General features: G+C 63.1%; 1 protein-coding gene across 5 annotated transcripts; it reads left to right on the top strand.

Annotated features, from left to right (window-relative positions):
• Window positions 1-1,060: 1,060 nt before the first annotated feature.
• Window positions 1,061-13,127, top strand: SHROOM4 (shroom family member 4). Of its 5 annotated transcripts, none has more exons than XM_015626557.3 (10): window positions 1,061-1,261; window positions 4,564-4,715; window positions 5,831-5,962; window positions 6,484-8,431; window positions 8,631-8,692; window positions 9,070-9,669; window positions 9,917-10,339; window positions 10,422-10,605; window positions 11,147-11,419; window positions 11,501-13,127. In XM_015626557.3, exons 1-10 carry the CDS (start codon window positions 1,136-1,138, stop codon window positions 11,768-11,770), a joined length of 4,170 nt encoding a protein of 1,389 aa, XP_015482043.1. In that variant the 5' UTR covers window positions 1,061-1,135; the 3' UTR covers window positions 11,771-13,127. The 5 variants fall into 5 exon arrangements, with proteins under 5 accessions (XP_015482043.1, XP_033369948.1, XP_033369949.1 ...); XM_033514057.1 differs by having other exon boundaries at window positions 9,082-9,669; XM_033514058.1 differs by having other exon boundaries at window positions 9,103-9,669.
• The last annotated feature ends 2,276 nt before the right edge of the window (window positions 13,128-15,403 follow it).

Raw genomic sequence — 15,403 nt, forward strand, 5'->3', positions numbered from 1 at the left:
CCGTGGCCCCAGGCGGGAAGGGGAGGAGCAGGACTCTCGGGCTCCCCCGGGAATCCGTGCCGATCCACTCCCACCATCCCCGGCTGCCATCCGCCGCCTCCTCCTCCCCCGCCTCAATTCCCTCCAGAGGCACAGCTGCCTCTGGACCTGGCAGGGAAACGACAAAGGTGAAGAACGGCCAAACTGCTACACACACCCTAAGGTGCCCAGCAGGATCTGGCCAGGGTGGGGGCTGGCATGGGTAGGTCAGACAGGAGCCAGCAACATGTGCTGGCCTGCAGGCGGTGGAGCTTGGGGCGCCAGTGTGACTGTGCAGTGGGGAGCCGGGGGGAGCCGCATCACGCTCCTGCCACCCCCTCGCACCCGCGTGAGTGCTGTCGAACTGCCACCGTGCCAGGCTAAGCTGTGCCAAGCAGGCCCTATTGGTGTGCGTTCCTGGTGGCACCATATTGTGCTGAACCAAACTGGCTTATTTTGAGCTGAACTGTGCATGGTCAAGCCAGCCCAGGCTCTGCTAAGCTGAACTGTGACAGCCCTGCTTGTCCAAATCAACCAAGTTGAACTGCACTGAACAAAACTGGAGCAGGCCAAGTGAAGCTAAGCCAGATGAGGCCCCTGGTTGTTCTGCGCTGTACCCAACTTAACTTTGCCAGCCCTGTGTCACGTTGAACTGAGCTGAGCCAAGCCAGAACGTGCCAACGCAGCTGAACTGCACCGAGGCATGCCAGGCTGAGCCGTGCTGGGCCGGTTAACCCGTGCTGGCCCCTCTGCCATCCCATGTTGAGCTGAGCTGTGCTCTGTCGTGCTGCACTGAGGTCCGCCAGCTTTTCGTATCATGCCATGCTGTGGCTGGTCTGTACCGAGCTGAGCCAAGCGGTTCCCTTCAGGTCCCTGGGCTAAAGGATGGCATGCCAAGCTACTGAGTAGAAAGGGGCCGTGCCATTGTGTGCCGAGCCGAGCCGTGCCGTGCCGGCCGCCGCCGTCCCCCCGCGCCTCATTGGCGGCGACGGAGCAGTCCCGGTGCGGGCCGGCTCCGCCCCGCACTCGCCCCGCGCCGCTCAGCCCGGGCGGGCGGGGGTGTCATTTCCTCCACAGCTCGGGGCCGGGCCGGGATGGGGCTGTAGCTGTAGCCGCCATGGAGCGGGCCGAGGGCCGGCCCGGCGCCCCCCAGTACGTGCATGTGCAGCTGCAGGGGGGCGCGCCCTGGGGCTTCACGCTGCGCGGCGGGCTAGAGCACGGCGAGCCCCTCATCGTCTCCAAGGTAGGCACCGCCGGCACAGTCCCGCGTGGGCTCCGCGGCATCCCCGCACGAGGGGCCTCCCGCCGGTGGCGGGGCGCGGGAGCTGGGAGGACACCCGGGGCGCGGTGGCGTCGGGGGTGCGGGGAGCCCCGGCCGCGGGCTCTCCTGTCCTGGCGCGGCGGGACCGGGGGCGGCCACTCGCACCCACGATCCCCGCGACCCTCCACTTAGAGCCGCGGGGAAGAGTGAGAGCGAGAGGGGCGGAGGGACAGCCCGGGCCCGGCGGCAGGAGGAAATTCCTCTGGCACATCCGTTGGGCTGGCGTCGAAGGCGGCCCCCACATTCCCCCTCACGTCTTTCCCGGTCCCGTCCCACGGGCCGTAGCCGGGGGAGGTCAGCCCCCTGTGTGCCCATCCGTCAGTGCCGCGCCCATGGGCGCCCCGGGCACCTGGCTCTGCGGGGACGTTTTAGGGCCACGGTGGGGGAACCAGAGTCCGTCCCGTCATACCCCAGCACCCCTAGAACGCAGGGCCACGACTGCGCCCGGGAGGCGGCTGGCGCCGGGATGTGATGCCGAGCGGAGCCCGGCGCAGTCCGGTGCGAGTGCTGAGGGTGACCCCTGCGGCCCCGGCGTCTCGCAACGCAGCGGGTCATCGATTCCTGCGGCCCCTGCCAGCGCATCGCCCCGCTGGGAGACTCGCGGGGAGACCGCAGGGAGCTGGGCAAGAGTCAGGGGAACTCCAATAGCCAGCCCTCCACGGAGCCCAGCCGGGGCCCTGTCGCCGGATGATTTGGCCGGCCGCCCCCCGCCGGTGTCACCCTCCTGCTAAGCTGGGGTGCGGCAGGCCGGGCTGGCGGCCCCTGCCTCGAGCCGGGCTGACTGCGCCCCCGGGCCGTTCCACGCCCTCGGCGGGACGCGGGCAGCGCGGTCTGGCTGGGGGAGCTGGAAAAGTGGCTCCGGTCCCAGCCGGGCGCCCTGAGGTGGCACCGCCGGCGGGTGGGGAGCCGGGCGCCGAGGGAGTAACTGCTCGCGTCCCGACTCGCTGCCGGTCTTCGGGGTGGCAGGTCCCCTGGGTCCGCCGATTGCCGCAGGGCCCGGGGATGTTCCTCACCAAGAAGGGGTTGGCTTGCGGGCCACGGGGTGTCAGCCTCCGCGCTCCCACGGACACGCCGCCACCGCGTGTGCTCGGCAGACAAAAGGGGCTTGTTCCAGCGCTCTGTGCATTCAGGGGAGGGTCCCCCGGGGCCACTGCTCCGCCGCTGCGGCCGGCCGAGGTGTGTGCGAGGAGGGGGCGGCGCGAGGGGCGCGGGCCGGAAAGGGGAAGGGCGTCCCCGCTCTCGGTGGCGGAGTTTGGCCTCTGAGCCCACTCCGGGCGGGATCCCTTCCTGTGGCAGTCCCACGGCGGTGCTCACACGCGCTCTTAAGCCTTCCATGCGGTTACGAAAGCCCTCTGGCACAGGCTTCCCCGGGCACGTCAGGGGCAAGGACGGAGGTTGGTGTGGGGCAGGGTGGGCACAGCTCTGGCACTGTTCCGGTTGTGACTCCTAAGACAAGTTTCTCCTGAGACAAGCAGACATTCCCGTGAGCCATCTGGTGCCCGCTATTAGAGTGAACTCCAGGGATGGTGCTGGGGAAGTGTCCTGGGCTAGCCCAGCCAGGCAGGGCAGCAGGCAGCGAGGGTTTGGCTGCCACTGGCAGTGGGGTTTGGCTGCTGAGTTCACTGGTGGCAAAGGCAGAACAAGGGGCTGTTTGTGCCAAATTTAGCTCCTGGTGAGTGATGCCAGGACTGAGCCTGCCTGTCCTGGTGCGTGTGATGGCCCAGACATGGTTGCAGACCTGGTGGTATTCTGCAGCAGTGGAGACACCTTTCACCTCTGACACATCTCCATGGCCGTGGCAGGCAGGGCTGGGTGGGCATGTGGCTGGACAGAGGACTGAGGTGAAGGTGCAGCCTGCCTTGCATGCTCTGCTGGTGCCCCGTGGTGGGCAGCAGCATGGCAGGGGGTAAACCCAGGTGCTCCACCGACTGTATGGTAGGACTGGGAGCCCTCACAGGCAGTCAGGGTCCCTGCCAGGAAGGCAGCCCCATGGCTGACATATGGGTAGGAGGGCAGCCTGCTGTGCCCAGCCTGGGCATGGCATTCCAGTCCTAAGGTCCCTGAAAAAAAATGGGAGAACTGTCGGTTCTGTGCACAGCTGTGCCAGACAGGGCCATGGGCTACTGGTGCACTGGGCAGGAGGCTTGGCTGCCCCTGGCTTACTCTTTCCTAAGGTGACATTTTGTCCAGGGGTAATGGAATGCCCCCTGAACCCTGCCCAGCATTAGCGCTGGAAAGTGGTGGCCAGGGGTACATGCACAATGACTGACCTGCTAGGGAGCCATGTGTGCTCCCTGGCACTGGGGTCTGGCTGCTGCCCAGGCTGACCCTGCAGGCACAGTGAGCAGAACTCATTCCTTGGCCAGGCCTGGGAGGATCTGGGCAGGATGAAGAGCCCATGGACAGGGTGGGTGCAGGAGCCCCAGCATGGGACCAGGTTAGCTCTGCCTTGAAGGGTCTTGCCACATCCATGCTGGGCATGGGGCACCCCAGGTCCTGCCCCATGGACCTGCATGCCCTGTGGTACTGCCATCACGCAGTATCAGCTCCAATCACTTGCCAGCCCTGTGGTGTGGACTTGGTGATCCCTGGCCATTGCAGTGGCCGGATGGGCAGAGATCAGTGCCGGCATGTGTGGCCCAGCTGGGCACCGCTTGTTCCAGGGCTGCCAGGATTGCACCTACCGGCTAGGGCAGAGGGCATGGGCCAGAGTCTCATGTGCTGGCAGCACCATGGCCTTACTTCCTCTAAGCACAGCAATACAGGGTGCCAGGTTCATTTTGGCCATGGGTGTCAGGGAGGGTAGGCATGTGTCAGGGCTCAGCACTTCCCCTACTGTTGTCTCCTGTGGGCATATAGAGTGGGATGGCATCCTTTGGGCATTGAAATCACCAAGGGTGCCCAGACGGGCTCCATGTGGGGTTGGAAGCAGCAGCAAGGGGCTGGCATCCACTGTGGACAAAGGGCCCTTGTGCTGCCTGTGCCTGCGGGGGAATCTGCTGGGATGGGACATTTTTCTTTCTCCCCTCTCCCTGATGCCCTTGCTCAGAAATTCATGTGACCAGAGAAGGGGGAGAGCCTGGCCCCACAGATCCCTCTGTGGTGCCTGAGGCTCAGCACCTTCTCTGAAGCCTCTTTTCCCCCTGACACGCAGTGGCCTTGGAACATCCCCTGGGGTATTCTGGGGGCTGTGCCCCCCCTTGATGCTCCTCTTTGTCACCCAGGTGGAGGATGGGGGCAAGGCTGCACTATCCCGCCGGCTGCAGCCAGGTGATGAGCTGGTGAACATCAGTGGGACGCCGCTGTACGGATCCCGCCAGGAGGCCCTGATCCTCATCAAGGGCTCCTACCGCACTCTGAAGATGGTCGTTCGCAGGTTGGCGGTGCTGTGGAGGGGACACAGGGAGGGCCAGTGGGGCTTTACCTGCCTGGGTGACTGGCAGGAACCTGGAGGTGCCCTTATCTCCAGCTTGGAGGTGCCCCTCGCTGGGACAGGGTGGGGAGCAGCTGCTGTCAGCACTCCTGCTGAGTGGGGGTGCCCCAGCCAGCAGAGCCAGGGCAGTGTGTTGGGCTCGCCACCCCCTTGCTGGGCGGTATCCTCAAGTGTGGCCGCTCCTCTCCCTTCCTGCCTGCCTGCCTCCTGCCTGCCTGCTTGCTTGGGAAAGGAAGGAGAGGCAGGGCTGGGCCTTGCAGTCCCTTCCCCCCCCAACCCCTGCAGTTGCATCCATTCTCTGGCTGCATCCTGACTGACTCCAGCTCCAGCAGCACTCAGGGGCAGGGACGGCGCAAGGGCACTGCCCAAGGGGCAGGGGTCCCATGGGACTGTGCTGGGGCTCAGCATCATCCATGGTGAGTTTGGGGGTTCTGGAAAGTCCCTGTGCTGACCTCACAGTCTTGACTGACCTAGTCTTGTCCAGTCAGTAGATGCTGTGGCAGCACTGGGCAGCTGGGAGGTACAGGAGGTGGCTTCTGACCATGTCTGTGCAGTGGCATGTGCTGGGAGGACTGGAGAGTCCTATAGATACTGTGAGGGGTGGGACAGGGACCAGCACAGGACCCTTCCCGGAGACATGATGTGGCTGGGGCTTGCGGCAGATGCTGAGGGACAAAGGAACAAGGGGGAAGGTCAGGCTTGTGGTAGAGACAGACATGGCCCCAGCGTCCCTTGGTGGAGCCAGTCCAGTCCCAACAGGGACACTTGCCCTACTCAGGGCTTTGCCTATGGGTTGTGCAGAGGCAATGTCCTCGGTCCCCTGTTGATAAGGTAACAGGAATGCTGCAGTCTGGGGAGCCTTGGCCACCTGGGTGAGCTGTGGGATCCCCTTGCCCAGTGCTGGGTGCTTGCAGGGCTGGACCCTCCTCGCTTCCATCCCCTTTGGGCGGGCACTGGCCTGGGGGGGACAGGAAGCCCCGTAGGAAGTGACTTCAGCCCCGGTTCCTTGGCCTGGCTTCCTCCCCATTCTTGTCCTTTCCCGCTGTTGCTCTTGGCAGGAGGAGCGTGCCCGTTCTCCGGCCCCATTCCTGGCACGTGGCCAAACTTGCCGAGAGCCGCCCAGACGTCCCCACCATGCACTGCCCGGCTGATGCCTTCAGCCTCTCGTGGCCATCGGGGTGTGATGTCAGGTGAGACCCTGGGGGCAGTTATGAGACTGCACATTGGGAGGGGGCAGATGGGACATCCTCTTGGGTTGTGGCACTGGGGGTGGTGTAGATGTTCGCATACACTACTTTCAGGCATCCCTCCTCATCCTGCACTACCCTTTCCCCTCTCTGTTTACTCCCCGCTCCCGGCAGGAAGGGGCGGTGGCTCTGCTGGAGACAGCCAGGAGCTGCTTAGTCCCACTGCCCCCACTGCCAGAGCTGGGAGGTCTTGGGTGGCTGGAGTCACACACACCCTGTGTTCCCTGTGCCTGCTCCCCTTGCCAGTGCCAGGCAGCCTTGGTGGTGCCCCCAGCCTGGGGATGAAGGGAAGGCTGGGGCAGTGGTGCCCTGTGCTCTGTTGTCCCAGGGAGGGTGTATGTGTGGGGGTGGGCTCCATGGGATCTCTGTGAAGCTGGATGGGGAGCAGGTGCCTGTAACACTGGCGTGGGGCCAGGCAGCAGAAAGCTGTCGCTGCAGTGGAACCCACTGTCCTGGCACTGCAGCACTGACCGGAGCAGCTCCATCGGGAGCATGGAGAGCCTGGACCATCCCAGCCAGGCCTACTATGAAGGAGACCCCTCACCCGTTGACCAGGGCATGTACCACAGCAAGCGGGACTCAGCCTACAGCTCCTTCTCTGCCAGCTCCATCGCCTCTGACTGCGCCCTCTCTCTCCGTCCTGAAGAGGCCGTGTCCATTGACTCCAGCCTCCAAGGCCCCTGCAAAGCCCCTGACAGGCGCTACCTGAGCACAGGAGCTGAGCCAACTGCCAGCTGGCACCCTGAGGCCTGGCGGGCACCTGTGCCCCCCCAGCCCCCTGTCAGGAGGGACAGCCTGCGGGCAGCCCCGGCTGGCAGAGGGGACAGGCGCCAGGCATCAGTGCCAGCGGACATGCTGCATGCCAAGGGCCGGTGGATCTCGGACACCTTCCTCTGCCAGCGGGATGGGGAGGCAGAAGTAGTGGGCAGGAGGACATCGGCACCATACCCCATGAAGGACCGTCCCTCTGCTGACCAGTATTGCGTGCTGAGCTCCCACCCGGACCGACGCCCAGCTGAGCCGCTCCTGGGGGAGAGCATGGAGTCTGACAACCAGCCATACCTGGCTGACAGCATGCACCGAGTGCCTGATGCCATGACAGCAGGTGACAACCCATTGCTGTCTCCTCTCAAGGGCCTCATGTCGCATCGTCACAGTGCTCCCGAACAACTGTTGGCCTCCCAGCTCCGCTCCCTCCAACTGGGCACCAACAGCGGGCGAGCCTCGCCAGCCCCCAGTGGGCAGTGCTGGACCTTGTCCCCACTGCATCCTGAGGGCAGCCGGGGGGGAGCCACAGGGGCTGCCCAGGACCCCCCGCACTGCTCAGAGCCTTGCTGCTGCCCACCGCCCTGCCGCTGCTGCCCTGAGCTGCAGCAAGCCTGCGGGCAGGATGGCCAGGGGACCAGCCCAGCACTCAGCACTGAGGGGCCAGTGGAGGAGGAGAGCCGGGGAGGGGGCCGGAGGGCCGGGGGTCCTCCCCACCGCTCTGCTCAGATGCGCCGCCGCAGCGACCGCTTCGCCACCAGCCTGCGCAATGAGATCCAGCGGCGCAAGGCCCAGCTGCAGAAGAGCCGGGGCCCTGTGGCACCTCTGCCTGGTGAGGAGCCAGTGGAGGAGACTGAGGAGCCCCCCGAGGGCAGTGTACTGGCAGAGCGGCCTCCTGTCCTGCCTGAGCGTCTCAGCCCCGCACCGAGTGAGGACAGCAGGAGCACCAGCCGCTCTGCAGACCGGGGTATTCCCACCCCTGACGCAGTGCCAGCCCCCAAAGGGCCCCTGTCCCCTGAGCGGGTGGTGCCAACAGCCAGGGGCCGCTGGCGCTGGTCCCCGGAAAACAAGCTGCAGCAGCAGCACTCGTCCAGCCCCAGTGAACTGGAGGGCTACGGCCAGGGCCCGGCAGCCCGCAGCTCCCCACCACGGAGCAGTGACGAAGCTGTCCTGCTGCCCTTCGCTGACCGCCGCCGGTTCTTTGAGGAGAGCAGCCGACCGGCACCACCCCGGTACAGCAAGCCACCAGCAGGTGATCCCGGTGCCTTCCAGCCCCCTGGCCCTGAGCACCGTGATGTGCGCCGCCTCTCTGTGGACCAGCCCTACAGCCCCCCCTCACCCAGCCGCCCTGGCTCTGCTGGCCCCTATGCTGAGTGCTGCCAGGAGCAGCCCCACTGTTACAAGCCGCTGGGGAGGCCAGGGGACCTGGATTACCTGCGGGGCTTCTCCTACCCCTGTGGGGTTCCTGTGCGCCCTGAGCCCTGCCGCTACTGTGGAGGGGACCTGTGCCCACCACCGCTGCCCCGTGGCCGCACCTGCCGCTGTCACCCTGTGCCCTGGGTGCGCTGCCCTGACTGCTGCTGCCCGGCCCCCCATCCTGGGCGAGAGGAGAGTGATGCCTGGCCCCCCAGGAGAGCTTTTGCCTCAGTGAGTAATGCCCTGTGGGACTGTGCTGGGGAGCAGCACTGACACTCCCTTTCACCCCTGGACCATGACCCTGGGTTGCGGTGTGGGGTACTGTGCTCCCCATTAGCCCTGCAGACCTCCTGCATGCCTTCTGCACCTGAATTGGGATGGGACAAAGGTTCTGGGGACGGCATTACACACTGCCTTCCCCCACACACAGGAATTTCCTCAGGATGAGTGGGAACCACCTGCAATAACCAGGAAAGTCAGCCAGTCCATCAGGTGAGCCTATGCCAGGTGCCACTCAGTGAGGACCTCCACTGGGGGCATGTGGAGACTGCTATGATTTCGACTGGGGATGTATAAAGTGCTTCCCATACTGTCTTGGCCATCCTTGGCGTGGTGCCCTTTGAGGTGGGAGGGGACATGCAGGACAGGGGGGTGTGAAGAGGTGTCCACAGCAAAGGTGGTCTGTCCTTACCCTTCCCTAAAGGTCTGGGGCCATCTTGGGGGGGCTGTGCCCAGCGGATGAGCCTGGGCTTCTCCCACCAGTGTGACTGGATGACTAACTGGGGTAAATGAGGCAGGGCATGAAATGGGCCTGAACTGCCAGATGGGTGACTGTGTGCGGGAGGACGGGTACCTCATTCTCTTCTTAGTGAGCTCTCCAGCTACCCACTGGGTTTCCCAAGGCTTGGCCCATTCCACACCTGCCTTGAGAGCACCGAACCAGAGTGGCCACCCTGCTACCGGGCCACATCCACGCATGACCTTTTGTGGGATAGTGACCGCCTGGCTCACGCCCCTGAGAGCCCCCCGGATCTGCTGCACCGCCCACTACGGGGAAGAGCCTTCTCTGAGAGCCACCTCAACCTGGAACCTTCCAGCCCCTGGGGCCGTGACCAGAAGGACCTTTTCCGTGCCAAGCTCGACCCTCCCAGCATCCCCAAAAAGAAGGGCCCCCCACCTCCCCGCCCACCTCCGCCCAACTGGGAGAAGTACAGGCAGCGCCGGGCATCCCAGCACCCTCCAGATGGTGCTGGGCATGGCTCTGTCTTCTCTGCTGCCCCAGTGCCAATCCACAGCATTGCTAAGGTAGTGAGGGAGCGGTCACAGAGCCTCACCGGGGAGCAGAAAGGCCAGTCCTGGGGGCACACTGCTCGTCCGCCTGCTCCACCAGGTGCCTGGCCCCGACCTGAGCCACCCAGATCACTCCGCAGGACTCCTGGGCCCGATGCTGCCAACGCTGAGATTTGCAGGCAAGTGGTGCCACGGCATGGGGGTTGGGAGTGAGAAAGCGGGCACAGCCGGGACACATGAGGGGGTTTTTGTGGTCCCTTGTACCCTGTATCAGAGCATCCTAATCCACCCCTTGGAGCACCCCGTGGGGGTCTTTTGCATTGAGGGGTGTCGCTGAGCCCTTTCCCTGGCATGGCCATAGCCTTGAGTGTCCCTGCCCCCTTGGGTGGGCAGGGGAGCTGACATGCCCTGGGTGGGTGTTGGCAGGGTGTCAGGAGCTGGGGAGAAGCGGACAAAGATGAAGCAGTCCTGGGAGATGGAGGAGCAGCCCCAAAGGCTCATCCAGAACCAGGAGCAGGGCTGTGCCAGTCCCCATGGCGGGGGTGAGTGCTCCCTGTCCCTGCATTGTGGCTCTGGCCCTGCCCTGCCTGAGGCAGTCAAGCCCAGTTCTGGGGCAGTGGAAGGGGTGAGCTGCCAGGGCAGCTGGCCCCAGTCCCGCTGCATGGACTCCAAGGAACGGCTGTGGGACGTGGCTGTCAGGGACCATTCCCTGGCCAGTGCCCTGGCCCCCTTGGCTTCCCCTGGCACTGCCACTGAGGTGGTGGGTGAGCTGCTGGTGACAGGGGAGCAACAGGCCTGGCGGAAGCGTCTCCAGCAGGACTGGCACCTGGAGGCCCTGGCGCAGGACAGGTAGGGCTGGCACGGCACTGGACCCCATGCCAGGGGTAGGCTGACACGCACAGTATTCATCACTGTATCTCTGTCTCCCCAGGCAAGGTTTCGAGCCCATCTCGCCACCTCCCAGGAGTGCTGCCAGCTCCAGTTCCTTCCCAGTGCACTGTGGTGTTGCAGTGGGCAAAGCTGAGCCACTCAACAAGGTCAAGGCGCTGCCGGAGGTGGTGGAGGGCAGCTCGGAGGAGGAGGAGGAGGTGGACCGTGAGCTGGTGGAAAAGAAGGTACAGATGCTGCTGGGAACAATTCTCTCATGGTTCCCCACTGCCCTGGTCAGGTGTTCATGGAGACTGGGGGCATTCCTAGATGCTCACAGGGACTGAGGCATCATTGGCTGCTTCTGGGAGCTGGGGACATCACCAGGCACTCAGGGGTACAGGGGTCATTGCTGGATGCTTGCTGGGACCAGGAACATTGCCATATACTCACACGGGGCTGGGATACGCCAGATGTCTGCAAGGACCAGGGGCATTGTCAGGTGCTTGCAGGACCTGGGAGTCTCACCAGATGCTTGTGGATGCTTGCAGGGACTGGGATATTTCCAGATGCCCACAGGGACTGGGGGCATCATTAAGTACACATGGAGCAGATTCCATTGACAGATCCTTATGGGGGCTGGGAATTGCCAGTAGCTCATGGGAACCAGGGGTACTGCAAGGGTCTTGTGTACTGTGGGCCCCAGCACAGCACCCCTACACCTCTGTGCCAGTCCCCTGATCCCCTGGGGAGTGGCCCCAGTTACCCCTGACCCCTTTGCTCTGGCAGCTGCAGCTGATCGACAGCCTGAGCCGCAAGCTGGTGGTGCTGCAGGAGGCACAACGGGGGCTGCAGGAGGACATTAGCGCCAATGGGGCGCTGGGTGAGGATGTGGCTGCCCGCCTGCAAGCCCTCTGCACCCCAGGGGAGTTCGACAAGTACCGCCTCTTCGTGGGTGACCTGGACAAGGTGGTCAACCTCCTGCTCTCCCTCTCGGGGCGCCTGGCCCGGGTGGAAACTGCCCTGGGCAGCCTGGGGCCGCATGCCCCTGCTGAGGACAAGGTGGGCTTGGGGGAGGGGACCCTCATCCATGAGGTTCTGGGCTGCAGGATGCCCTGCCAATGCCAGCTGTCTTGCCCACAGCTGGCCCTGCGGGAGAAGCAGCGGCTGCTGGTGGCACAGCTGGAGGATGCCAAAGAGCTGAAGGAGCACGTGGGGCGGCGGGAGGAGGCAGTGGGTGCCATGGTGGCGCGGTACCTGCCTGCCGAGCACCTCCAGGACTACCAGCACTTTGTCAAGATGAAGTCGGCCCTCATTGCTGAGCAGCGGGAGCTGGAAGAGAAGATCAAGCTGGGCCAGGAGCAGCTCAGGTGCCTGCGTGAGAGCCTTGGCCAGGCCTCCAAGGACTGCTAGCCCCCTATCCAGCATCCGTCCAAGATCCTTCCTGGCTGTGATCCCAGCTTGCTGCCAAAGCGGATCCAACCCCCCGTGGGCTCTCCCTGTGTCTGTCCATTTGTCCAGCCCCTGCCTTTTATTTATTTTTCTGATTTACCAAGCAGGGCAGAGGTTGCCAGTCCAGGTGCTGACAGGGGCTGTTGTGCCACAGAGCTGTCATGGGCTCTTGGCCACTCGGTAGCCTGTGACTCAGCAAGACCAGATGGATGGATGCTATCACCAGTCTCATGGGTATTTCTGTGCCTACAGGGTCCCTCCAGCTTGTCCTGGACACCAGTGCCTGTCTTGTATCTGGTGTACATGACTTAAACACCCCCCAGCTACCCTGGAGCATATTCATACAGCACCTGAAAGGGTTAAACTGTGCTCACCCTCTTGTCGTGCCTGTTTGTCCAACTCTGTCCATCTGTCCGGTGGGAGCTGAAGGAATTTCAGCCCCAGCATCCTCTTCCTCCCCATTGTGTCAGAAACAATGGCCCCAGCCAGAGGGTTCTTAACCCACTCCCTGCTGGCTGAGGGACCACAGGGGGCCAAGGTGAGTACCAGTGGGTGCTGTGTACCTGTGTCTTGGGATGGTACCATGCCAGGGCATGGGATTCTGGGACAGTACACTGAGGCCTGTAGCTACTCTGTCACCAATGCTGTGGGCATGAAGACAGCCAGGCCTCATCCAGCCCTCAGCTGGATGCTTCTAGCTCAACACCTGAGGAAGAGCCACATTAAGGACAAAAGGGGGTAGCTGTCCCCTCCTTTGTCCTGCAACAGCCACAAATAGCACTTATATGTCACCCCTGCCACTGTCTATCTGTCTCCATAGCAGGAGCAGGTGCCTTCATACCGATTTTGCACAATGGTTTAATGCAATCAGCAGGAGCTTTGGGGCAGGGGTGTAAATGTTTTGTGGAGGCAGGTGGGCTGCAGTACTTTGGGGTGGCCCCATAGCTGGACATCCCAGCCCAAGGTTCAGGCAGCATCCATGTCTGCCTGTGTGCTCCAGCAGCAGCCCCCTGTGTTGCTACCCCTGCTCTGGACTACCCTTAGCCTGTTAAACACTACACCCCACACCTGTCAGGCTGTACTGTGGGATGGTGCCTGACAAGAGTGGGGTTCTCAACATTCCCTCCATCTTGGCCAACCCCCAGGATCATTGTTAGGACCAAAGACTGCACCTCCTGCGGGCTATGCTGCTCTCACGGTGGAGTTCAGCAGCTCTGTCCAGGGCCCTGTGCTGGAGGAGCTGCCAGTGCCTGCATGTTACTGCATGCCATTGTATCTCTAACAGTAAAGCAGCAGCAGGAGCTGCACATCTGTCCCAGCTGTGTCTTGCATGGTTTGTCCTTGTGCCCCAACAAGTGGCATCAGAGCAGGGAGGGGGTAATTGCTCCAGCTGGGATGAACCAAGGTTTGGCAAGCTCTTGGGAGCTGAATGCCCCTGTGGGATGGGGCACCTGAAGTGCAGCTGTGAGCAGGGTGTCTTCTGCACCCGGTGCTCTTAGGCTGAGTTGGGGCACGGGTCAGTGCCTGGACCCTTCTGCGGGGATGCACGTAGGGGTTCAGAGAACTTGGGTGGTGGATACAGCGTTTCCCCTGGCAATCTGCCAGGGCATAGCTGCCGGAGCTTTTGGGGCGGCCCCGGGGAGGGCGTGGCCGTGCCCGGGGGGATGTCGCCGCGCAGATGCCGCGGTTCCCCACGGTGCGGCAGGGGGGTGCCCGGGCCGTTCCCCGCGGGAGCTCCGCGGCGGCGGCGGCCGCTGGGAGGCGCCAGTCCTCGGCCGGAGCGCGCGCGTGCACGTGGGCGGGGCGCGCGGGTGTGCGCGGGCGAGCGCGCGGGAGTGGGCAGGGCCGCGCGCGCGTGCACAGGTGTTGGGACGGACGGCGGCGATGCTCCGGTGGGTCCGTGCGTTGGAGCACAAGCGCACGGGGCGAGTGTCAGTACAGGCGAGCGCACAGTGGGATACACACGTGCACGCGCAGGGGAGCGCGTCGGCGAGCGGCCGAAAGCATGTGGGGTGCGAGCGTGTGGCTGCGCGGCGGATACGGGCACGTGCGCATCAGTGCACACAAGCGAACGCGTGCGCGCACAGGTACGCGTGTGCACACGCATGTGAGCACACGTGTTCGCATAGTGGAACACATGCCATTTGTGTGAGGGCATGTGTGCAGGGCACAGCCCCATGCTGCTGCTCACAAGCACTAGAGGTGAGTGACTGCACGTGCAGGTGAACACACACACGGGGGAGGGAACTCGTCCTATGGCTGACGTGCAGATGTGAATGCGAGCACGTGTGTGTGTGCACATGCAAGTGAGCCGATGCACACGTGGGTGAATGCATGCACAGGTGTGTGAGTTCACAGGGCTACTTGTGCAAGTCCTTGCATATCGATAACTGCAGGCACAAAGAAACTGTGCCCCATGACCCATTCAGAACCCCATTTCCCCTCCATGCAGCTCCAGATGCTGCCAGGTAGGACCGTCAGCCCAAGGCATGGTGGCATGGCCAGGTTGCTGGGTACTGGGACCCTCAGTGCTGGATATGGCCATGGCATAGGGTGTCCTGGGGATCCCCCTGTGACACCCCAGAGGAGATGCAGGCTAGCAGGCCCATCATAGTATTCAGGGTCCTAAGTCTCCCAGAGTTGCAAGCAAAACCCACAAAAGGTGGGGTGGCCCGTGGCCCCTGGTGTCTGTCTCCTCATTGCAACAATCTCTTAATTTTACAGATCCCAGCTCTGTCCCATGATATCCCATACATCTGAGCTGGGGAAGGATGAGGACATGGCAGCTAGTGATGCTTTAATGAGAGATCCCTGCCACATGTGGGAGATGGGGAATCCTGAAGCATACAAACCCCATGGTAGACTCCCTTCACTCCCACAGTTCATTACAGCTCAAAAGGGAAAGCCGTGCATTGGGAAGGGACAAGAGAGCCCTCCCTGGCCCTGGGCTGGGACAGCATGGCCCAGCAGGAAGGAAGGGAAATGGGGCTCTGCGAGCATGGAGAGCCCAGAGCAGCAGGGGGTGAGATGGGCACAGGGGCCCATGGAACACTGTGGGATGCAATGTGAGGTCAGACCCTCTCTCTCTAGACATGGGCTGTTTGGTAGCACCGCCCCCAGTGTGCATCCATGTGTGTGTGCTCCAACACACACGCCAGAGCAAGTTCTATGCAATCACACCTCTGTGGGAGTATCTGCATGCATGCACACCACAGACTCACAGAGGGGTTTGGGTTGGGAGGGATCTTTGAAGGACATTCTGTCCAAACCCCCCTGCCATGGGCAGAAGCATCTTCCAGGGATGCCAGGTTGCTTCAGCCTGGCACCAAACACATCCAGAGATGGGCTAGCCACAGCTTCTCTGGGCAACCTGTGCCAGTGCCTCACCAGTGCCTCCATGAAAAAGGACTTCCTCTTTCTGTCTAACTCAAACACAACATAGATCACTTTAAAACTGTTGCCCCTTGTCCTGCCTTGATAAGCCCTGTGAAAAACTCTTCTTTTGGAGCCCCCTTGATATACTGAAATGCTACTTTAAGGTCTTTCTGGAGCCTTCTCCAGGTTGAACAACCCCACACCTCACAGCCTGTCTCC

Source organism: Parus major, chromosome 4A (genome assembly GCF_001522545.3).
Source record: "Parus major isolate Abel chromosome 4A, Parus_major1.1, whole genome shotgun sequence".
Classification (NCBI taxonomy): Eukaryota; Metazoa; Chordata; class Aves; order Passeriformes; family Paridae; genus Parus; species Parus major.